The sequence below is a fragment of the Dermochelys coriacea genome, chromosome 21 (genome assembly GCF_009764565.3).
Source record: "Dermochelys coriacea isolate rDerCor1 chromosome 21, rDerCor1.pri.v4, whole genome shotgun sequence".
Taxonomy (NCBI): Eukaryota; Metazoa; Chordata; order Testudines; family Dermochelyidae; genus Dermochelys; species Dermochelys coriacea.
In genome coordinates, this window is record NC_050088.1 from 12,297,012 (window position 1) to 12,320,018 (window position 23,007).

General features: G+C 47.5%; 1 protein-coding gene across 3 annotated transcripts in view; it reads right to left on the reverse strand.

The window, feature by feature from the left end:
* RAB44 (RAB44, member RAS oncogene family) overlaps positions 1 to 19,062 on the reverse strand; it is a 29,742-nt gene extending 10,680 nt beyond the window's left edge. The window contains exons 1-9 of one of the 3 annotated variants that reach the window (XM_038379654.2): positions 18,815 to 19,062; positions 11,972 to 12,191; positions 10,811 to 10,925; positions 9,471 to 9,642; positions 7,799 to 7,945; positions 7,057 to 7,147; positions 4,720 to 4,815; positions 3,415 to 3,602; positions 551 to 1,785 (exon numbers count right to left, since the gene is read on the reverse strand). In XM_038379654.2, the coding sequence (XP_038235582.1) occupies positions 551 to 1,785; positions 3,415 to 3,602; positions 4,720 to 4,815; positions 7,057 to 7,147; positions 7,799 to 7,945; positions 9,471 to 9,642; positions 10,811 to 10,925; positions 11,972 to 12,166 (2,239 nt within the window). In that variant the 5' untranslated portion in view covers positions 12,167 to 12,191; positions 18,815 to 19,062. The remainder of the gene's footprint in view (positions 1 to 550; positions 1,786 to 3,414; positions 3,603 to 4,719; positions 4,816 to 7,056; positions 7,148 to 7,798; positions 7,946 to 9,470; positions 9,643 to 10,810; positions 10,926 to 11,971; positions 12,192 to 18,814) is intronic. The other 2 variants (XM_043500375.1, XM_043500376.1) reach the window with 2 other exon arrangements.
* Positions 19,063 to 23,007: the final 3,945 nt, after the last annotated feature.

Below are 23,007 nucleotides of genomic sequence, written 5' to 3' on the forward strand. Positions count from 1 at the left end.
TGATAGGGAGACACTCTATGGCCAGACTAGATGATCAAAATAGTCTCTTCTCAGTTTAAAATCCCAGAATAGGGGCTGGGTTTTAAAAAGGTCTGGTTAGTTTTATGATGACTAATAAGAGTAACAGTTGGGCATGTTCTGCTAACCGGTGCATGGACCAGGGAGAATTTCTGCTCCATTGCCCCCCTGTACACACAGTACAATGGGCTGGGTGCTGTATTTAATGTTTATCACCAATCCTGCAGTCCGGTCGACACAGCCAACCCCTGGCTGCTGCAGCATCCCAGTGAGGTCAACGGGAGCCCATGCATAGATCAGACTGCAGGATTGGGGCCTGAGACTGGTAACGTGCTGAAGCTCAAGGTATATCTGTACAAATCCATCTTAAATATGTGGAGTGTGTCTCTCACCTTCCTCTCAAGCATCAACGATTGGCCACTCCTGCAGGCAAGAGGCCTGACTTAATCCATCATTGGTTTGATTTGGCAGGGCAAGTCCTATGTCCCTATGGGACTGTATTTATGCTTAATGGAAGCTGTGGGATTCTTACCTACGGTAGCAGTTAGACTTGGGTTGAAGGAATCCTCATGTAACCGGTACAGAAACGATGTTTTGCCAACGTTTGAGTCCCCCACAAACAACACGTTATAAAGATGGTCTGGATCAGTGCAGGTCTCTGTGGTGCCTTTAGCAGTTCCGCCTGGCTGCTCTGGTGTCACATTACCTTGATACCCTTGGCCTCCCAGTTTGGGGATTGTATCCTCGTTCGCCTTCACTCTGCTCGCTTGCTTCTCCTCTTGTTGAAAAATATCCATGTCTCCTCTTGTCTCTTCTGCCCGGGTCGCCTCCGGTTTCTCAGTGCTTTGGGGCTGTGTCTTGGCCTGGGGCGTATCCCCCAGCTGGCTGGCTCTGCGAAGGGCTCCCCCTTGTTCATTTTCTACACCTTCCTTGTGCAGGGCTCCCACATGAGGGAGATAAGTTGGTGGTATCTCCTGTTTTGGTGGCTCTCTCTGCTCAAATGTCTTCTTCTCCGGTGCTTTCATTTCTGGAGGCTTTTCCTTCAGCAGTGCCTGCTCAGAAACAGCAAGTGGCCACACATCTGCAAGGACCACATCTCTCTTCATTGATACCCACTTCTGTATTTCATCTGGCGCTGCCTGCTCTCTAATGCCAGGCTGTGATACACTTGGCAGGAGAACACCTCTCTCTGGTGGGTTCTGCTTGGGAATGGTGGCTTGCATTGCTGGCTCTGAAACAGCAGGGGGCTGCACCTCTGCATAAACAACCTCTGTCTTCGTTAGTTTTGGAGCCTCGTTGTGCGTTGCTGGCTCAGAGGCCGGAGCCTGCTTCACATCCTGTGCATGCGGTTCTGCTTGAGTTGGTCCCTGTTTAAGAGCCTCTCCTTGTGACGTAGCCTGATTGGTGGAAAGGACTGAAAGTGCTTCGGACAGGGCCTTAGGTTCATTGTCATTTCTTGAGAGCACCTGATGCTCCGAATCTCTGACCTGCTTGATTCTTTGCTTCGAATCCCCACCTTGTCTGGCTGGGTGTAAAGAAGCATCCCCATGCAGTAGGTCATCTGTCCCTGGTACTTGTGGTTCAGATACGTTGTCCAGAGCTGCTATTGCATCGTTCAGTTCTCTGAGCAAAGAGCTTTGGCCTGAAAATTCCAGCTGGAAGAACGCCTCTCCCTTTTTCATAAACTCTGTGGCGGGGTCTTCTTCTGTGGAGATCACTCTTGTCCTGTGTCCCGAATCAGGAGCAAATGAAATACCGTACGGCGCCCTGCAAAATAATATACAATGGCATGTGCTAGGTACAGGAGAGAGAAAATAAGACCATAATGGGACACGCAAACACACTACATTGCACCAAGCTCTACTGACTATCCCAGTGCTGTGAAATACAGCAGAGAGCAGGGATGCAGCACTTGTATGGAACCCTTCTGCCAGGTGGAGCCAGCAGCAGCCAGGGCCGGGTTCAATATCTAGGGGTTCCTTTTCCATTGTAAATCTGCTGTTTTACCTTTGCATCAAGTCCTCATCATGTTTTACTGATAGGCTTCTTTATCAGTGGTTTGGCCATTTTCTCTTCTTTTAATCTCAGCCAGTGCACAAGGGACTAAACAATAATCCCTCAAACCAGGTGCAATTGTTTTTATTGCTGCATTAACATATATGATGAGTGAATAAAATGCCTCTTACCCCCCAGCTTTACCCCCCACGCAGGGTGGGAGGTGAACTCTGCAGTTGCACCCCTGAACTCTGGGTCTGCACTGACCAGAGGCAGCAACTGTGAGTAGGGTGCATAGAAGGGTCGGGCAAGTGAAGGGGACTTTTGGTTTGCTGGACTTAAGAACCTGAGGGGAAAAGGACACTGCCCAATCTACTTGAGGTGGGTCTTTACTCATGGTTTATGTTTACAAACCCTCTTTGCAGTGTTTTCCCAAATTAATGCCAAGTTACTTCCCTCCTTTTATTAAAAGTTTCTTTTCTACACTCAGACGGTGGCGAGATTTACAATGTAGCACTCCTAAGTCTGAGCCTTTTCATGCCCCTGCTGTTTCTGCACTAGGAGCCCTCTGCCACAGGGTGCTTCTGTCCGCATTAGTGGCAGTTCTGATCCTGTGATGGGACGAGATCGGCTCACAGCACATGGCTGAGAAGACGGTGCAGAAAGGAAGAGGGATGTATTTGAAGAGTGGCTGTTATGTAGAATGTATGATATGAATTCAAGCTGATGAGAGGGGACAGCCCTGGGGGGTAAAGTGCTCTCTCCACGGGCAGGTAACAGCGTGGACAGCAGCTAAGCAAGCGTCTTTCCCACACACTGGGTCCTGCCTCAGATGTGATCTGAAAGTCTGTTCAGACCTTAGCCTCTCTGCTGACACTGTCCCAAAGGCAGCTAATTAGTTTTATGATGATGATGATGGTAATACCTAGCTTTTATATAGCACTTTTCACCCACAGATCTCAAAGAGTTTTACAGAGGAGGTCAGTATCATTATCCCCCTTTTACAGATGTGGAAACTGAGGTATGTGGAGGTGAAGTGACTTGCCCAAGGCCACCTAGCAAACCAGTGGCAGAGCCAGGAATAGAACTCAGGTCTCCTGAGTCCCGGTCCAGGGCTTTATCCACTAGGAAACACTGCCTCTCTTGATGCTGTAGAGACCTGTCCCCTAGGGTATGGACTGAGACCCACAAACTTCTTTTCTTGTGAACTCCCAAGCAGTGGTCAGGTGGAAATGACTCTCATTCAAGAGAGAAGGGGATTCAAGTTACTCCAGCACTGGGAGAACCTTCTGAGGAGAGGATGGACCTCAGCTTAGCCACAGGTTAAGTAAGCTACTTTTCTCTTGGCATGTGTCTCATAGGGAACGATACCACCCATGAACATGACTGAGGAGTACTTGCCTCCCTTCCTCGCTGTGCAGCTGAGATACCCTGCCCCTCATAGCACCCAGTTGCCCTTGGGTCTCCTGGAGCTGAATGTGGATTTGCTGCAGCTGGTTCTCCAGGTCCTGGTTGTTTTCTTTCAGCCTCTGGTTCTCGCTGGTGGCAGCGTGCTGCTTGGTGCTGAGGCTGTAGAACTGGGTCTCGAGCTTGGAGGAGAGAAGAGGTGGCCAATTCAGGCACCCACAAAGGAGCCAGCAGGAGAGTGTTAGATTTGCCAGCTGCATACGTGGAAACCTGTTAATAATGAACTGAGCAATCCCTGGGGCCAAACTCCCTGCTGGTGTAAACTGGCGCTGCTCAAGGCACCTGTCTCCATTGCGGAAAATGCGCCAACTCCTGTTTCAACAGGGCTTGAAGGCTTGGTCCCAAACTAATGACACAATGGAGAAGCAGCTCCACATTCTACCTTCTCCCAGGAGCTAGTGCTCTGCTTGGTTAGAGTTGGTGAGGCTGATTGTTATGGCCTGGGTTTTATTCACTAGTGTGGAATGTCATAGCTGCCCGGTATTGTACCCCCACTCAGCAGGAGGATAATGGTGCAAAGGATGGGAAAATGTCCCTGGTGATTTGCACTGCAGACCTTTGGGTCCCTGCATGGGTTCTGTGAGTGGAATTTCTATGGGCATCCATAGACCAAATGCAAGACTATGCAACATAGATCTGCACTGCAAGGCCCAGTGCATTCAGCATCACACCAGGTACCTTCTGCCCAGGCATGTCTGGTATATTTAGAAGCACAACTCTGTGTTTTTGCCCAGGCATGCCTGGAATATTCAGCATCACAGCAGGTGCCTTTTGCTTGGATGTCCTTAGCATACCCAGAAGCACAACACCGTCTACCTGGTATGGTCTTCAGCGCAGCAAATGCCTTGCATCTGGATATAGCTGGGACACTCCAGCAGCAAGCACAGGGTTAATATGTGTTATTTTGGTATCCATATGCTTCTGTCAGAGACCAGCTCCAATAAAAGGGGCATGAGGAATAGGATTTGATTGGCTGAGTTAACAGGCCAGGGATCTGGTTGTGACCCTTGTAGCCTGGGCCAATAAAGGCGGGCACAGGAGATGCTTTCGGTGGCGTGACTCAATAGGAGCACAATACTCAATGCTCAGCATGGTGCCAAGAGGGGCTGTGCTGCTGGAGGGGCCTCCCATGCAGTCCTTGCCCTCTCTGCTCTGTCTGCCACCCAGACCTACGGTGATGTGTACATTCGCCCCTCTGGGAACTCAACTGAGTCCTCCGCAGGCCACAGAGCATCTCACCTCACTTTGAACCACCAGCAAGCGCTGCACTTCCCCCTCCACGATGTCTAGTGCTCTCTGCACCTCCGTGGTGTGCAGGTGACTTCTGGCTTTACTCTGGAATCACAGAGGAGATGGTAATGCCAGTCTCTTTAAATGACCCGCCCACTCAAGGACAATTCCCTGATGCTACCCGGAGTAACAAATCCTTTCCTCTCTAGGAGCTCACTACGCTGAGCAATCCTGATGGCCTTGCACATTTCACCAGGGCTGCTGCACAGCTACAAGGGGGGGAATTTCCCCCTTTATGTTCAGGGGCCACAGGCGTAGCTCAGAGGATCGGAGCCACAATCTTAAGCTGAAAGTTAAATATTGTTTCTGTGATGCCGACCCACAAAGGCAGCGGGGATCAAACCTGGGATCTCTGGAGCTAAATGCATGCAGTTCTGCTACATGAGCTAAAAGACACCTCTTCCTAAGCCAAGGCTATAGCAGGCTCTTCAATCTCTAGTGGGTCCAGCCACCATGAGAGGGGGACAGAGTGCCACTCTGAGCAAGCAGGGGTTACACTTCCTTACACCCCATAGGCAGGTTGGTGGCAACACTTCTTCATGGCAAACCTGGAGACCTGGACAGAGTGGGTCTAGTTGGCCATCTATCCATATGGCGGCCAAGGGATTTTGAACAATACTTTTAACACCAAGAATGACTAACGTGTGCATCTGGCAGGGAGAGATCAGATCACACAGCAGAAACGGGAATGGTGCATGCTTCAGAGCTGGGTGAGAGACTGGTGATGGTGGAGCTGGGTCCCTGAAACCAAATCGTCGCTGAGCAGGGAAGGGGGAGGGTGCTCTTGTGATGATGGCACGTGACCGAGGTGCAGGAGATCTGAAGTCTGAGCTTGGGCAAGCCACTTGATCTCCCTGGGCCTCAGTTCCCCTCCAGTAAAAAGGATGTGATGTCACTTCCTTTCTCCCACTAATCTATTGAGACTGAAAGCGCTACAGGACTGGAACTGCTTTATTATGTTGGTACAGCACCTACCACAGTGTACAGCACCTAACCAGATCTCACCTGGGGACACTAGGCGCTGTTGGGATACTAATAATAATCACTGGAAGCTTTGCCAGTGCATGTGCCATCTTTGTTAAGGGCAAATAGGATCCATAGACATATTATGACTAGAAGAGGTGAAGGAATTCTCCTCCCAGAGGGAATCCATTCACTCTAGAAATCCCAAACTCACGTTCCACTTCCCAAACTCAAGGAGACTCAAGAACACTTGTAAAAATTACACACAGGGTAGGGATGTGTGAACAGAGAGATTTTTTTTGAGTGCCAATAAACAGAGTCTTCCCTCTTTCTTTAGTTCTAACCGGAGATTGCCTGTGGGCTGCATCAGAGCAGTATATATAATCCCTAGCTCCACCCCCTAATTACTGTAACAACACCCATGGGAGGGCCTCCTTTTATAAATAGGCTGCCCTGCATTTTGAGTTCAGATACAGTCTTGGGTCAGAGAGTGGGAGGAAACAGGTATGTTTGCAAAGAAACGCAGCAGGGTAAAAACCAAAGTATAGATGGAGAAGGCAAATGGGGGATTAGTACAAACCTATCAGAGTGAAGTGGTTGGTGAGTCTCTGCAGAGTCATTTAATTGGGCCCCTATTCTGAATCTGTCCAGAACTGGCAGGTATATGCTGAAGGAAGTTTCCTATTAAACAGGTTGGAGGGGGTTACAGTGGGGGACATGGAGCAGCTCACCTGCCCTGCCAAGACCTGGCAGGGGACGACTGCCCAGGAGGGAACCATATAGTCCTGAGCCCAGTTACTCATGGTGGTGGGTGGATTTGATCCTGCTGAGCCTCTGGTTTGAGGTTTGATGTGTCTGTGAGCCTTAGCTCACCCTTGCGAATATTCAAGAAACGTGGGTGTGGCTATTCAACCACTGGGGAAGCTGATGACCCTCCTCTGCACCTGGCTGGCTCCTGTTTTTGGTCTTTCCTTTCTTAGGGAAGTTCTGGCTGTCCCCGACCCTCTGGTCAAACACCATGGAAAAGGCCAAACCCCAAAGCTGGCCGCGTCCCAAGAGCGAATCCCCAGCTCCTCTGCAAAGTTCTTCCCAATCCAACTGCCAAACGTGAGGCCAGAGAGGCAATGCTCTGCTGATGCAACTGAGCCCCAGACGGGGAACACTCATGCCCAGGGAACACTCAACAGTTTGAGTTGAGAGGACTCCCCTCAGCAGGATCCCCAAAGAGGGAATACCTCTTGTTAGGAGGGAACTATCACTCCCCGCTCCATTGCCATGCATGGGAGCTGGACATGACCAGGCCTGTCCGGGTTGTGAACCCACCTCATGCTGAAGGCGCTGCTTCTCCCGGTTTATTTGCTGCTCCATTTCCTCGTACAGCTGCTGCACCTCCCAGTTGTGATCAGTGACCCGTCTGGAACAGGGGAATGAACGGGCAGCTTTAATATGGGTCTGTTTACACCAGGTCTAGTGTATGAATGGGAATGTAGCGCTGGTGAAAGGGGACCGATCGTTAGCCCTGGAGACCTCTCTTTCCTTACAGAACCAGCGCAACCTGGGCAGCAGCTGGGCAAGCTCCCTTGTCTCAACCCGGCTTCAACCCCAACCTGGCAGGGCCACTCTCAGAAGTAAGAGGACCTGATCTGACTCTATTCAAGGGCCTGATCTGACACACATCTATCTCCATCGATTCCAATGGGGGCGGATCGGGCCCTCAATCCTTTTTCTCACTACTGCAGCTGCCAATGAGAGGACCTGCTGCAGAGGTGGTTTTGAAATGTGGACATCTGTCCACTAAGGCCATTTCACATAGTGCCAACAAATGGTCCTTGGCAACATCTGATCTGGGCTGGGCTGGATTGGAAGTGGTAACATGGAGGCCAAAGGCGCCATAGCTGGTTATTAACCCCCTGGAGCCACATCCATTCTCCCAGAGCTGCGAATGCTGAAAGCAGCTCCTCCTTCCTTTGGTTTCTCTTTCTCGCAGCCCCTTTCTCCGCTCATCTCCCCTTCTGTAAGGTTGTGGAAACGGATCCCCCCACGCCAGCTCTACCATGCCACTCACTTGTTCAAGGTCAGCTCCAGTGTCACCTTTTCGCTCTGAGCTTCCTTGATCCGGTGCGTCATCTTGGCCAAGAACTCCTCCAAGTTCCCTAACAGGTGCGGCTCGTCTTGACGGAGCTTCACCCAGAGCCTCCAAATCTCTGACTGGCTGAGGAGAGAGAGAAAGAGACGTTGATCTCCCCTCATTTGGAGGTCAGGCTAGATGATAGAATGGTCTATTCAGGCCTGAAGTTCTAGGATGTTTCATGCTTAATATCATTCAGATCTCATCGGGTCTTGCAAGCTAAGCAAAGTTGGGGACTGATTTGACCTGTTGGCGATAGCTGGGAGAATCTTTGTCTTGGGTCTAGTTGCTGGTTAGATGTGGGGAAAGTTCCTCTGACAATACCTGTAATCCCATAAGAGAGAGCTACAGAATGGCACAGCTGCCATGCAGAGACTCGGGCTCCTACCTATAGCACAGTTAGACTCAGACTGAGACTTGGGAGCCATTAGTGGATCTTTAATGGCTCCCCTCCGGCTCTTTGCAGCACATGATATTAAAGCCCTGTGTGATTTAATTATTAACCAGTCTAAGTAATTAACCAGCTAGGATGCTCTTACTGTGTTATTAACCAGTGGTAGAATACTTTGTCAGTCATTTTGCTGTGAGAATAACATATAGCTATATAAAAAAAGTAAATGAAACAATGAAGTCACACGACTATGGCTCTTTTGGGTCATATTGATCACTAATTTGTCTCTTGAACCACTGTATAACTGCCAGAGTGGCAGGTGGACAGATGGGTTGTAAAGACTGGAAAAGGTCTGTTAAAGGACTTTGCTGAGGGCTAGAGGAAAGGGTTTTAAAAGAATTTAGGGGTTGTGGATAGGGAACATGGGCAAGGGTGAGAATTTGGCCTCATCAAAAAGGGGATTTCTTCTCTACCAAAGTTCCAACAAAAATTTTTGTTTGCTCATTCAAAATTTTTCCTGCCATTTTCCAGCTTTTTGGATGAAATTGTTTCTGCTGTTGGGCGATTGCCAGCAATCCAAAAATGTTTGTGTTGTTCAAAAAAGCAATTTTCATTGGACAAAATGTCTTACTGAAAAGTTTGTCCACAGCCATAGTGACAGTGCATTGGCAGCATGGACCTAGAACGGAATTGGGGTACTTTGCAGAACCTGCTAAGGAGTTGAGGGTACATGCCCTTCCACGAGGACTCAATACAACGCATGTAGTACACTGGCCAAGTGTATCTCTGTCCGCCTCTGGTGCTGAGCCATGTCAGAGATTTGAGTCTGCTACTGCCTCTGAGCTAATGGAATTGGTCCTTTAGCTCGAGCACTAGGAGCTCATGAAACTGGAGGTCCCAAGTTCAACCCCTGATGATGACCCTCCCCTGGGAAAGACAAGCGGTAATATTGTATTGATGCTCAAGGCCTGATTCTCAGTTCCTCTGTTCCTATCTTTGGAGCAGGGATGGAGAGGGCAGGTGAAAGTGGCCTTAAGCCATTCCTGAACTCCCTAGATTCACACACATAGTAGCCTGTATGGGGAATTGAGCTTGGCCAGCGTATTACGTGTGGATTCCACCCTTCTCACAAGCTTTAACCATAATATCATCTAGCCCCATCCCAGCCCTGAACCCCCTGCTAGGTGCTAAATGAAGGTTTGGCTGGTGCACTTTTACTCTTCAAAGATATTGTCTGCTCCGAGTTGATCCATGAACGCTCTGAAGCATTTTCTTTCCTCGCTGTCTGCTTCTTCCAGGGAGTAGTCCGTGCGGGACATGTACACCCTCCTGGAAGCTGTCTTCCTTCTCCTGTGCTGCCTTGTTGCGGTCTGCAAGCTCAGGAACTGCTCTGTCAATAGACGACCAAACCTACATCAATGGCCAGGTACAATACAACAGTGAAGCTCTGAGGCCAACATCTTCCCATGTGGGTGGCTCAAAGCTAGACACCTAAATCTACCTTTAGATGCCTACGTAAGGTGGTTTTCAGGGGCTCTGAGCACACGCGGTTCCCTTTGGTTTCTGCGTGCACAGCACCTCTGAAAATCAGGGGGGAGGGGTAGCTCAGTAGTTTGAACATTGGCCTGCTAAACCCAGGGTTGTGAGTTCAATCCTTGAGGGGGCCATTTAGGGATCTGGGGCAAAAAAAAAAGGGGATTGGTCCTGCTTTGAGCAGGGGGTTGGACTAGATGATCTCCTGAGGTCCCTTCCAACCCTGAGATTCTATGATTCAGCCCTCCTGATTCAGAAGCCCAGGGTGTCATTTCAGAAAGCTGGTGGAGAAGCAAACTGTCAGACTAGGAGATTAGTTTCGCCTTCCCCATGTGAAAGAAGGGAGCAGCTGAGTGAACATTCGCCAGCCTCTCAGAACAGTCACGCTTGGATTGGATTGATGGATGGATTTAGAATGGAAGAAAATGGTGCATTTTGGGAAGACATTCTGAACAGGGGCCTAGGGCAGCAGGCGGACAATGCAAGGGGGTTTGGGCCGGTGAGCCATGCTGGGCAGCAGGTGGCTAACCCCCGAGGTTTGGGTAGGTGTTCCATGCTGGGCATTCAAGGCACATAGGCAATTCATGGCAGACCAGGCACCTGGAGCAGAAGGAGGACTATGTTGTGTACCTGGGGCAGCCTGTGGGCCATGTCAGGCACATGGGGTGGATAATGGCTAAGTGAGGGGAAAAGCCTGTTGCTCTTATGAAAGAGACAGCAAGCCAGTCTGACGTGTTTGGCAAATATTCTCTGTGCACTAATAAAATCATTGCAGCAAAGCATTGCCCTGCTATGGTAAGTCAACCTAAAATCTTCACTAGCCTTTTAAGGCTTTGAAGCGCAGGACAGAGCGCTGCATCTTTACACATGCTCTGAAATCACTGCCATAGCGTCCATCCATGCCCCTTAAACTGGGAGTAGCACCAAGCCTTCTACCATGATCGCTGTTGTTTGTACCACTGTAGTATTAATTCTTTGATGAATTCCCATGTCCCATCAGTGAAAGGAAGTAAAGTAGCACCTACTGAGCCCCGTGGTGAATTCCTCCGTAGTTAAATATCCGTTCCTGTTGGTATCGAGACCATCAAAGACCAGCTCCAGCTCCTCTGCGCTGCATGGGAAATCCTCTTTCTTAAGTTTCTAAGAGCAGTGCAAACGTCTGATTAGATAGAGATGTGATTGACCTTGTGAAGGAGCTCAGGTGTAAGGACCTGTTTTCCTGGAGGCACTGTGCTTAAAGCAACAAGTTGTGATCGTGGCTTTAGAAATCTGGTCTGTTGTATTGGTTGGGCCTGATTCCACTTCCTCACCTGTTTTACACCATTAATTTCAAGAAAGGCAGCTTGATCCAGTGCAGAGAGCACTGGCCTGTGTCTCAGGAGGCCTGACTTGAATTCCTGGCTCTACCACTGATATACAGAGTCATTTCACCTCGCTGTGCCTCTGTTCTCCCCTTCTCTACTGAGATTGGAAGCTCCTTGGGTTTCCAGTCTAAATAGACACTGTAAGTGTGACGTATCGAGACCAAAGCTGAACAATAACCAGGTGTTACATTTTGCCCTTCCCTAGCACTGTCCATCCAAGGGTCTCTCGTATTAGTTTGCTCTCCTAGTGACCTGTTTTAGACCTGTTTTACAGTGGGGGAAACTGAGGCATGATGTGATGTGACTTGCCAAAACTGTGAGTCCATGGCAGCCCCCTGGTCTAACCACAAGCCAACATGGCCTCCCTTGCTCAATGCTTTTTAGCTCAGACTTTACTTAGGTGATTTGCTGAACATGGTCTGACCCTGAGAGGTGTTAGTTGCCCTCAACTTGTACTGAGGGGAGCAGAATACCTTAGAGAACCAGACATTATATGATGAATAGTTTCATATATCTGTATCTGCAACACAATAATAATGATTAATGATTACATAGCACGTGTCAATCTTAGATTTCAAAGTGCTTTATGGAGGCAGGAAAGTTGCATTCTCCCCGATTCACAGATGGAGAAACTGAGGCACGGAGCAACGTGACTTTCCCACTGCAGCTCAATGGCAGACCCAGAAACAGGACTGAGTCCCATTCCCACACGCTGTCCATCAGGGCCGTACCGCTCTCAGTTACACCTCCTTGGCTTCTATCGGCTTTTCACTAATGCCCGAATTTGGCCCAGTGAGGTCATTGCATAAACCTGCTATTTACCTGCATGTCAGCGCGTGTGATGAAACCTTTCTGGTCCTTGTCACATTCCTGGAAGAAATCCTGAATCTTTTCCATTATTTCGGGTGGGAACGGCTCCTCCTCCGGGATTGGGGACGTCTTTGCATCACCAAATGCGTCTCGCAGCTGCTTTCGTCGGCTTGAGCCCAGCTTCCTGGGTTTCCTCTGCTCCTCCATGGCTCTTTCAGTGTGTGGTTCAGCCCTTTAAAGAGAGAAATCAAAGGGCACCGTGCTCCCCTTCATCTTCTTGAGATCTTTTAGCAACAGGCTTTTAATTAGATTAGCTCAGAGGGTCATAGAACTCTTACACTGAGAGGGGGAACAAGCCTGTTTCGCTATTGATGGGAAGAAAAGGGGAATGGACTACATCTGAATTAGAATAGCCTAATGGGGACTGAATGGCTGAGGGTTGGCAGTGGGACAGTCTCTGACTGCCCAGTGCAGACCTGGTCCTGATCAGTAGGGAGCAGAAGCTGTTGTCGAGTGATTGTGGCCCCTGTGTGAGAGGCTAGGTCTCAACCCAGTGGCTTCTTCGCTGCAGCTGGCAAACCTAAGCCTAAGGGACTTGCTCAGTCACACAGCACATTCAAGGCAGAACCGGGAATTGGACATAGATCTCCTGACTCCCAGGCTCAATGGTTTATTTCCAAGACCATCTTACCACTCTGCCAACACAGACAGGTTCATCTACACAGCAGGAAAGAATCCATGGCAGCAAGTCTCAGAGCCCAGGTCAACTGACTTGGACTTGTGGAGTTTGAACTGTGGGGCAAAATATAGCAGTGTTGGTGTTCCCACTGGGGCTGGAGCTGGGCTCTGAAACCCGGTGAAGGGAAAAGTCTCAGAGCTCAGGTTCAGGCCCAAGCCAGAATAACTACACTGCTGTTTTTAGACCGGTAGCGCAAGCCCGAGTCAGCTGACCTGGGCTCTGAAACTTGCTGTTGTGGTGTGGGGTTATTTTTGCAGTGTAGATGTATCCAGAAGGTCCCTGATTTTGTCCCATTGCCCAAGGCCCTGCTTCGGACTCTCTCTTTGAACACTGTGAATCTTAGGGCTTGTCTACACTTACTGGGGAATTGACGCATGGCGATCGATGAAGACCCACTAAATTGACCGCCGATGTCTCTCCCATCAACTCCTGTACTCCACCAGATCAAGAAGAGTAAGAGGAGTTGACAGGAGAGCGTCTCCTGTCAACTTTGCGTAGTGTGGTCCCCCATGGTAAGTAGATCTAAGCTACGTCGACTTGAGTTACACTATTCACTAACTCTAATTGCGTAGCTTAGATCGACTTTTCCCTGTCGTGTAGACAAGGCCTTAGTGGTGTACAAATGAACAGCTTAGGACGGGCCAGCTTTGCTGAGGTTCATAAACTGTTAGGTGACCTTGGTCTGAATTCTGAGTGAAACTGGCTCTTGTGAGGGCTTCAGAATTAAATGAATGCAGCATTGACTCTCATGGGAGTTCAAACCCCCTGACTTAGGCCACCAAAAATCAGGAAATAGGCTTAAAAAATTAGATTTTAAATATATAAATTTGATAATCTTGGGAGAGGTTTAAGGCGCACTCATATCATGTTTCCAAGCTTGTCAAAGCTGCCATCAGGGCTAAAAACTTACTTTAAAAAAATGAAAGCTGAGAGTCCTACAAAAAGTGGAAACTCGGTCAAATTACAAAGGATGAATATAAACAAATAATACAAGTATGTAGGGACAAAATTAGAAAAGCCAAGCCACAAAATTAGATCAAACTAGCTAGGGACATAAAAGGAAACCAGAAAACGTTCTACAAATAGTAGAATTAGAATAGTAGTAATTAGAAGCAAAAGGAAGACCAAGGACAGGGGAGGCTGTTACTCAATGAGGGGGGAAAGACAATAACAGAAAATGTGGAAATGGCAGAGGTGCTTAATGACTTCTTTGTTTTGGTTTTCACCAAGAAGGTTGGTGGCGATTAAATGTCTAACATAGTGAATGCCAGTGAAAATGAGATTGGATCAGAGTCTAAAATAGGGAAAGAACACGTCAAAAATTACTTAGACAAGTTAGATGTCTTCAAATCACCAGGGCCTGATGAAATGCATCCTAGAATATTCAAAGAGCTGACTGAGGAGATATCTGAGCCATTAGTGATTATCTTTAAAAAGTCATGGAAGATGGGAGACATTCCAGAAGACTGGAAAAGGGCAAATATAGTGCCCATTTGTAAAAAGGGAAATAAGGACAACCTGGGAATTACAAACGAGTCAGCTTAACTTCTGTACCCAGGAAGATAATGGAGCAAATAATTAAGCAATCAATTTGCAAACACCTAGAAGATAATAAGGTGATAAATAACAGTCAGCATGAATTTGTCAAGAACAAATTGTGTCAAACCAACCTGATAGCTTTCTTTGACAGGGTAACAAGCCTTGTGGATAGGGGGAACGGTAGTTGTGGTATATTTCGACTTTAGTAAAGCTTTTGATACTGTCTTGCATGACCGTCTCATAAACAAACTAAGGAAATACAACCTAGATGGATCTATTATAAAGTGGGTGCATAACTGGTTGGAAAATCGTTCCCAGAAAGTAGTTATCAGTGGTTCACAATCACGCTGGAAGGGCATAACAAGTGGGGTCCCGCAGGGATCGGTTCTGGGTCCGGTTCCGTTCAATATCTTTATCAATGATTTAGATAATGGCATAGAGAGTACACATATAAAGTTTGCAAATAATACCAAGCTGGAAGGGGTTGCAAGTGCTTTGGAGGATAGGATTAAAATTCAAAATGATCTGGACAAACTGGAGAAATGGTCTGAAGTAAACAGGATGAAATTCAATATGGACAAATGCAAAGTACTCCACTTAGGAAGGAACAATCAGTTGCACACATATAAAATGGGAACTGACTGCCTAGGAAGCGGTACTGCGGAAAGGGATCTGGGGGTCATAGCGGATCACAAGCTAAATATGAGTCAATGACGTAACGCTGTTGCAAAAAAAGCAAACATCATTCTGGGATGTATTAGCAGGAGTATTGTAAGCAAGACATAAGAAGTAATTCTTCCACTCTGCTCCATGCTGATTAGGCCTCAACTGGGATATTGTGTCCAGTTCTGGACACCACATTTCAGGAAAGATGTGGACAAATTGGAGAAAGTCCAGAGATAAGCAACAATAATGATTAAAGGTCTAGAAAACATGACCTATTGAAGATTGAAAAAATTGGGTTTGTTTAGTCTGGAGAAGAGAAGACTGAGAGTAGACATGATAACGGTTTTCAAGTACATAAAAGGTTGTTACAAGGAGGAGGGAGAAAAATTGTTCTTCTTAACCTCTGAGGATAGGACAAGAAGCAATGGGCTTAAATTTCACCAAGGGCAGTTTATGTTGGACATTAGGAAAAACTTCCTAACTGTCAGAGTGGTTAAGCACTGCAATAAATTGCCCAGGGAGGTTGTGGAATCTCCATCATTGGGGATATTTAAGAGCAGGTTGAACAAACACCTGCCAGGGATGGTCTAGATAATACTTAGTCCTGCCATGAGTGCAGGGTCTGGACTAGATGACTTCCTGAGGTCCCTTCCAGTTCTATGATTCTATAATTCTCACATAATAATCACAGGAGTCCTGGAGCAGGGCAGTAAGAAAAACACCAAATATCACAAGACTTGTGATAGATTCACGAGAGTAGGCAACGCTGGGAGAGTCCACATGGTGGCTTCAGCTCCCCAACTGAGTCAAAAGCTGGCAGTTTGGGTGGAGTTTTATCTTGAGTTTGTTAGGTTGATTTGAAACTGAAAGTCAAAGCAAAACCAAAAGGCTGACCTCATGGTGTCATCATTAACTATGCTCACTATTCGCAAAAAGAAAAGGAGTACTTGTGGCACCTTAGAGACTAACAAAGTTTTTCATGAAGTTGACAGATTTCCACTCTATACGGCTAAATTCAGTGCCTTGCATAATGACAGGTTTCAGAGTAGCAGCCGTGTTAGTCTGTATTTGCAAAAAGAAAAGGCGTACTTGTGGCACCTTAGAGACTAACAAATTTTATGCTCACTATTACCGCCCCCAAATATAGATAAGGCAGGAAAGTTACAATGGAAGGTTCCTGCCTAAATAGCTGACAGTTTAGCATTAGACTGACTTAAGGAGAGGGGATAGCAAAGATGAGGGTTACAGCAGTAAAACCATGTAGATTCTGAGGACCTGATTCTCAATTGGTCCATTCCCACCCTTGGGGAAGGGATGACGAGGATAGGGCAAAGATGGTTTTAAATCCTGTCTGTGCTCCCTGTAATCTTTGGCCACACAGGGGCCTTCCCAGCCCCTACTATAAATTACAGCAATCTCAGGGCTGCTCTAGTGTATGCTCTGCCTCTGATGGGCCATGAGAAGCAGAAAATAGGCACAGTGCAGTGTACACCCGCCACACCCCCTGCGGCAGGACATGGGTGCACAGTTGGCGCAGAGCCCTTTATGCCATCTCTACACCAGCCAGGGAAATCCTCTTTACAGCGGCTATTCTCAGGGGTTCAAACCCGAGTGCGGCCTTAGTGTATATGAAACCCAAGCCCTTTGGTTAAGCCTCTGCCCAGTTTGATGATGTTGTTATTTTGCTCATTTTGTGTATATCCTTCTTCTTCTTTAATCCCTCTTACGGGCTTCACGGTTCTGAGCCTTCCCGAAACAGGAGTTACTGCTCTGAAATATAGGAGAGGTTCTACAGGAGGTATGGCTTCCCCCTAAATTCTGAGGGAGCATCTTTTTGGGCCCCCATCCTGCAAAGACTTACATGTTGAACTTAGTGTGTGTGCATCAGTGTTGGCAGAACTGTGGCTCTGAATCTCCAGATCCTCTGCTCAGAGTCCCTCTGTCTTAGGGCCTGTCGTAGCCCCATTACTTTAGTATCTGAGCGCCTCACAATCTTTGATATACTGATCCTCACAATGTCCCTGTATAGTAGGGCAGTGCTATTCTCTAGCTGTAAACAGGGATAAAGATACTGACCTCCAGTGCAAAGTGCTTGGAGATCTGCTGATGGAAAGCTCTAGATAAGAGCTCAAGATAATAATTATCCCAATTTTACAGATGGTGAACTGATGGTGTGTCCACACTGCAGAAAAATACCTCACAGCAGCGAGTCTCAGAGCCTGGGTCAACTGACTCGGGCTTGTGCTACAGGCTGAAAAAATAGCAGCATAGACATTCCCGCTCAGGCTGGAGCCTGGGCTCTGAAACCTGGCAAGAGGGGTGGGTCTCAAAGCCCGGGCTCCGGGCTGAGTGGGAATGTTGGCGCTGCTATTTTTAGCCTCATCACACAAGCTCAACTCAGCTGAACTGAGCTCTAAGACTCGCTGGCGCAGGGTTTTTCTTGCAGTATAGATGTACCCTGAGGCACACACAGACTATGGTTTCAATGGGAGTTAGGCACCTAAATACCTCTGACAATCTCAGCATAAGTGACTTGCCCAGGGCCACATCGGCTGTGTGTGGCAGGGAAGAGAATTGAGCTCTTGAATACAAGCTAGCACCCTACCCCCTGGAGCCACCCTTCCTCTCATTATACATCACCTGAAGCTGTCCCCAGAGGCTGCTCTTCTCTGTTCATTCTAAACAAATGATATTTGCATGGGAACTAAAGAAGTTAACCGTTTCACACTAAGAGTGGGAGGTCAGGAGGGATGGAGTGATGGTGAGATAGCACATTAACTTCATCACATTGTGTGTTTTGTAATGGTTAGACAGAGATGCTGATAAGCATCCAGAGTTCATAGGAAACGAGTTATCAGGCCAGAAGACTGTCAGTACAAACTAAAATAAAGATCACCCGAACAGGAGCTTTTAGTCCAATTTTTCCAGGCTTCCCTCTAAAAATATATCAACATAAAAGGGTTCCGATCTGCAAACCAGCACTGCTATTTAGGGACTGATTCAGTCCACAGAGTTTGGCTCCTAACTTCGGGTGGTTTGTGATATGAATCTGTCCTCTGCCCAGAATTAATGAAACAGAAGCTTCTATGGCAGATCTGGTCATGTGGCTTTAATGACACTTAGCAAATGGGCCCATTGTGTGGACAATTTATCTTCACACCACCATAGTGAGGTAGGTGGGAAAGGTTGTGTTATCCCTGCTTTATAGATGGAGAAACTGAGGCACAGAATGGGGAAGAGTTTGCATTTAAAAATGCCTAAGGGGGTTAGATGCCTGAGTGAAGGAGAGGGAATTAGGTGCCTAGTTCCCTTAGAAGTCCCACCTAAAGTGAGTGGGCCCAAGGTCACACATCAGCTGAGTGACAGAGCCAGGATTAGAACTGGAGGCCCTCCCAGACTCATATTTGTTTCTCCAGAGCATGCTGCCTCCTTGGTCTGTTTTACTGAGCTGTCTTGCACCAATACCTATCCAAAGGAGAGAGGGGTGACAAGCAGAAAGGCAGGCTACCCTGACAGCAAAGAGCACTCGTGAGGGATCCTATTCAGCTAAAGAGCAGAGTAGATCTAGGATCTCTCTGGTCATTACTTGGGTTTTTCAAGTAGCAAAACGTGCACTAACTCAGCCGCAGCAGTTAGACGGCAGATTGCATTTGAGACACTTGCATGAGCCTGTTAATATCAAGATCAAAACATTTCCACTAGGGTCCTGATTTTTGGAAGTGTTTGGCACCCCTGAAAATCCAGCCTTGGTTAAATCAAACTGGGAGCGAAATTAGACAAACTTTTTTTTTAAGCAACATGGGAACTATTTCTTTGTGAGGAAGAGTAGATCAGTTCAGGGTTTTGCAGCAGATTTGGGGCTAAATCTGCCTCAGAAATAAAAAAGCAACCAAGCTGTAAAATACACTTACCTTTCAGCAGTGCCTCTGGGAGAGGGTTTCAGACGTTGCAAAGTGCGGGGCACCTTCTCTGAAGTGATCTGGTTCCTTTATTTCTTGCAGGAAGTTGGCACAGTAAGTGCAGAGGAGGGGTCCGCTTCTGCTGTTATGTTTCATTAATCTGGCTCGGGCATGATCTGACATTTTCTTTCTCTTGCTCAACTCACTTTTCCGCTGTTGGGTTAAATATAACAGTTAGAGTTCCCTGCGTTTCCTGTTCACGAAACATTGCTTTGTGACCTTAACATAGGAAGCCAATATTTAAAGGGACACCATTGATATAAAACATAGAGATAGGTTCCAGATTTTCCAAAGTTCTCAGCTCCTATGGGGAACAATTGAGAATCCCCCACTTATAACAAAGGCAGCTACTGCTGAACTTCTAAAAAATCTGGACTCTAGATTGTAAGTGCTTTGGGGCAGGGATGTGTCTTTTTAATATGCCTGTAAAGTGCCAAGCACTCTTTTGGGTGCTATGTCAATCATTCTAATTTAAATGGCTTTTGCCTGTATTTTCAAATCCCAACAAAGTCCAGATGCTTTTAGCTCTGGGGTTTAGGTTCAGTCCCACTCTCTGGCTGGGAATTTCAAGGGAACACAAGGAAGGTAGGCATCCTTTGAGTCTGGAGCGTCTACCTGCCTTAGGTTCTTTAGCAATTCCCCACCTGTCATTATTAACCTGAAATTAAAAAAAATCTAATTTAGTTTTCACCTTTTGGACTGTATTTTGGGACAGTGGAACTAGACTGGTCAGTGTCTCTTTTGCTGAATTGGAATTAATTTGCAAACTGGACACCATTAAATTAGGCTTGAATAAAGACTGGGAGTGGATGTGTCATTACACAAAGTAAAACTATTTCCCCATGTTTATTTCCCTCCCCCCCCCCCCCCCCCCCGTTCCTCACACATTCTTGTCAACTGCTGGAAATGGTCCACCTTGATTATCACTACAAAAGGTTTTTTTTTCTCTCCTGCTGGTAATTAGCTCACCTTACTTGATCACTCTCGTTACAGTTTGTAGGGTAACACCCATTGTTTCATGTTCTCTGTGTATATAAAATCTCCCCACTGTATTTTCCACTGCATGCATCCGATGAAGAGAGCTGTAGTTCACGAAAGCTTATGCTCAGATAAATTTGTTAGTCTTTAAGGTGCCACAAGTACTCCTTTTCTTTTGCTTTGGTTTCCCACATCTGGTGCAGAGAGGTTTCATGACTTAGATCAGTGGTTCTCAACATAGGGTATGCATACCCTTAGGGGTGCGCAGAGGTCTTCCAGGGGGTACATCAACTCATCTAGATATTTGTCTAGTTTTAAAACAGGCTGCAAGCACTAGTGAAGTCAGTACAAACTAAGATTTCATATCATGACTTGTTTAAACTGCTTAATATACTATGCGCTGAAAAGTAAGTACAATATTTATATTCCAGTTGATTTATTTTATAATTATATGGTAAAAATTAGAAAGTCAGCCATTGCTCAGTAGTAGTGTGCTGTGACACTTTTCTATTTTTATGTCTGATTTTGTAAACAAGTAGTTGTTAAGTGAGGTGAAACTTGGGGTACGCAAGACAAATCAGCCTCCTGAAAGAGGTACAGTAGTCTGGAAAGGTTGAGAGCCACTGACTTAGACAATGTGTGTAAAGTACGTTGGAGTTGAAAAGGTAAGTGCTAAGTATTATTTTATTCAGGGACCAGAACTGAAGTGCCATGTCCAGTGCCTGTTATGACTCTTAGATCAGAGTTATTTGTACCGAGCACTGATTCTTGCTCTCCAAAGCTGAGCTAACTGGAACATGAGCTTTGCACTGACCTGCCTATGGGTGCTTTATGGGTGGGGTGAGCGTGTCCTTAGGACCTTTGCACATAACTGGACACATCCAACAGATCCTATCTTCCTCCCCACTTAGGAGATCAAAGCCAAGCTCATGCACTTACCCGTGAAGTGTTTTAATGTTAGAGATAGGGCAGGTACCGTGTTCTCCACCTCCGAGGGTCTACCTCCAGCTGTAGAATCTACTTGGCAAGCAGCTTTGTTCGCTTGTGCATTATTCTTAATGATAAGTTGTGGGTAGTTCAAAATCTGGACAGCTGTTGCAGCTATGGGGCTCTTTGGACCATTTGGAGAACCCGAGAGGTCATGGGGGGGCGGGGGGCAGGAATGTTAGTGTGATGGCAGCACACAATGGAAGGATTGTGACATGTAGTCTTATTCCTTGCTGTCTGATTTGCAGTGTTATACATGCTAGAGAATGCAGCTGCTTCCTTCAGCAGGATTTACAGAAAGTGGCAGGATTTGTGAGAGAATCCTATTGATTAAGTTGGGCAGGCAGCGTGGCACTTGTAGTTATCAGGAAATGGGACACCTGTATGAGAGGAGGTGAATTGTGACAACAGTCATCACAGAAGACCCGCTGTGGCCCTTCTGCAACAGATGAGTGGTTGTCAAGTGTGCATTGTAGCTAAGTGCCTCAAGAGCCTGAGGAAGATCCTGCTTAAATCTGTCTCCGGCTACACCTCACTGAAAGCTGTCTAACCTCCTATGTGATGGGGAAGAGCAGCTGAGGAAATGAGCCTGGCTCATTTTGAGAGGTGTTCAGATCTCAGGGGATATTTATCTACTGATCTGTTTATGTGCTCAGTATCTTTTCCTGCTGACAACCTGCCGGGAAGCAGTGACAGTCACTGGAAGAGTTGGACACATTGACGTAGGAGGAAAGATTAAAAGGGCTAAATCTGTAGAGCTTGGCTGAGGAACAGCTAAGGGATAGTATGACAATGCTCTGCAAATATTTGAAGGGTATTAACACATTACGAGAGGGAAGAATGATTTAGCCTGGAGTACAGGGGTGTGAATTAAGAAAGGCAAAACGCCTGGCTAATGAGGTGTGCTAAAGTGTAGAATTCATTCCCTCAAGGAACTGGTAAAGCCCCATTGTTCTGTAGCAGCAGGGACAGGAACTGAGTGACAGAAATGATCTAAGGACCCAGATCCTCTGCTGGTGTAAGTCCGCACAACTCCAGTGCCATGAATGAGTCAGGCTGATTTATAGCAGCCAAGTTTGTGGCCCATGATCTTCATTGGAGCTCTGATGGAAAGAAGTGGTGTTGCAGAGTAGGATACCAGGGCTTGGTAGATTAATTCTAAAGCAGGGGTTGGCAACCTTTGAGAAGTGGCGTGCCAAGTCTTCATTCATTTAAGGTTTTGCGTGCCAGTAATAAATTTTACATTTACAGGGGCCCCCCGATGGAACCCCAGACTGGCAGCGTGCTGAGCGGGCAGGTGGCCAGGACCCTGGCTGGAACCCCAGACCAGCAGTGAGGTGAGCGGGGCCAGCGGCTGGTATCCCAGGCCGGAAGCAGGCCGATGGCTGGGATCCCGGCTGGTAAGGGGCCAGCGGCCGGAACCCCAGACCATCAGCAGGCTGAGTGGGGTTGTGAACAGAACCCCAGACTAGCAGCCGCTCACCCGCTGCCGGTCTGGGGTTCCAGCCGCCGGCTCCTGCCAGCCAGGGTCCCGACCGCCGGCCCCGCTCAGCCCGCTGCCAGCCATGGGTTCCGTCTGCCAGCTCCTGCCAGCCGAGGTCCCCGCTGCTGGCCGGGGGTTGCGTTCACCCAGGCAGGCAGCGGGCTGAGTGGGGCTGGTGGCCAGGACCCCAGCTGCCAGCAGCATGCCAGTAAAAATTGGCTTGCATGCCGCCTTTGGCACACGTGCCGCATGTTGCCGACCCCTGTTCTAAAGGAAGGGGAAGTGTTTTTTTTCAGACTCAGTCATGCTTAGGAGCCCTGAATAAGGTCTGTAAATTGTTTGTGATTGAGGGAGTCTAGTCTCAGAGCCTTCAGTGACCTCAGACTGACTGCAGCACATGGATTTGCTAGGCAGCTAAGACCATGCTGCAAAGTGTGTCTAAATACTTATGTGGCCCCACACTACCCCAGCCCATGTCTACACCACAAAATTAAGTTGACCCAATTTATGTCAGCATACAGCCACCACAGTAATGACATCATTTTTGTGCGTCTGCCGCTTGCTCCGTGTGTTGGTGGTGCACATCCTCCCCTGGAGCGCTTGTATTGATTATACTGTCTTGAGTGGGGGATTGTGGGATGGCTCCTGAAAGCCAGTAACAGTCAACATAGGCTACGCCGTATCACTCCATCAACAT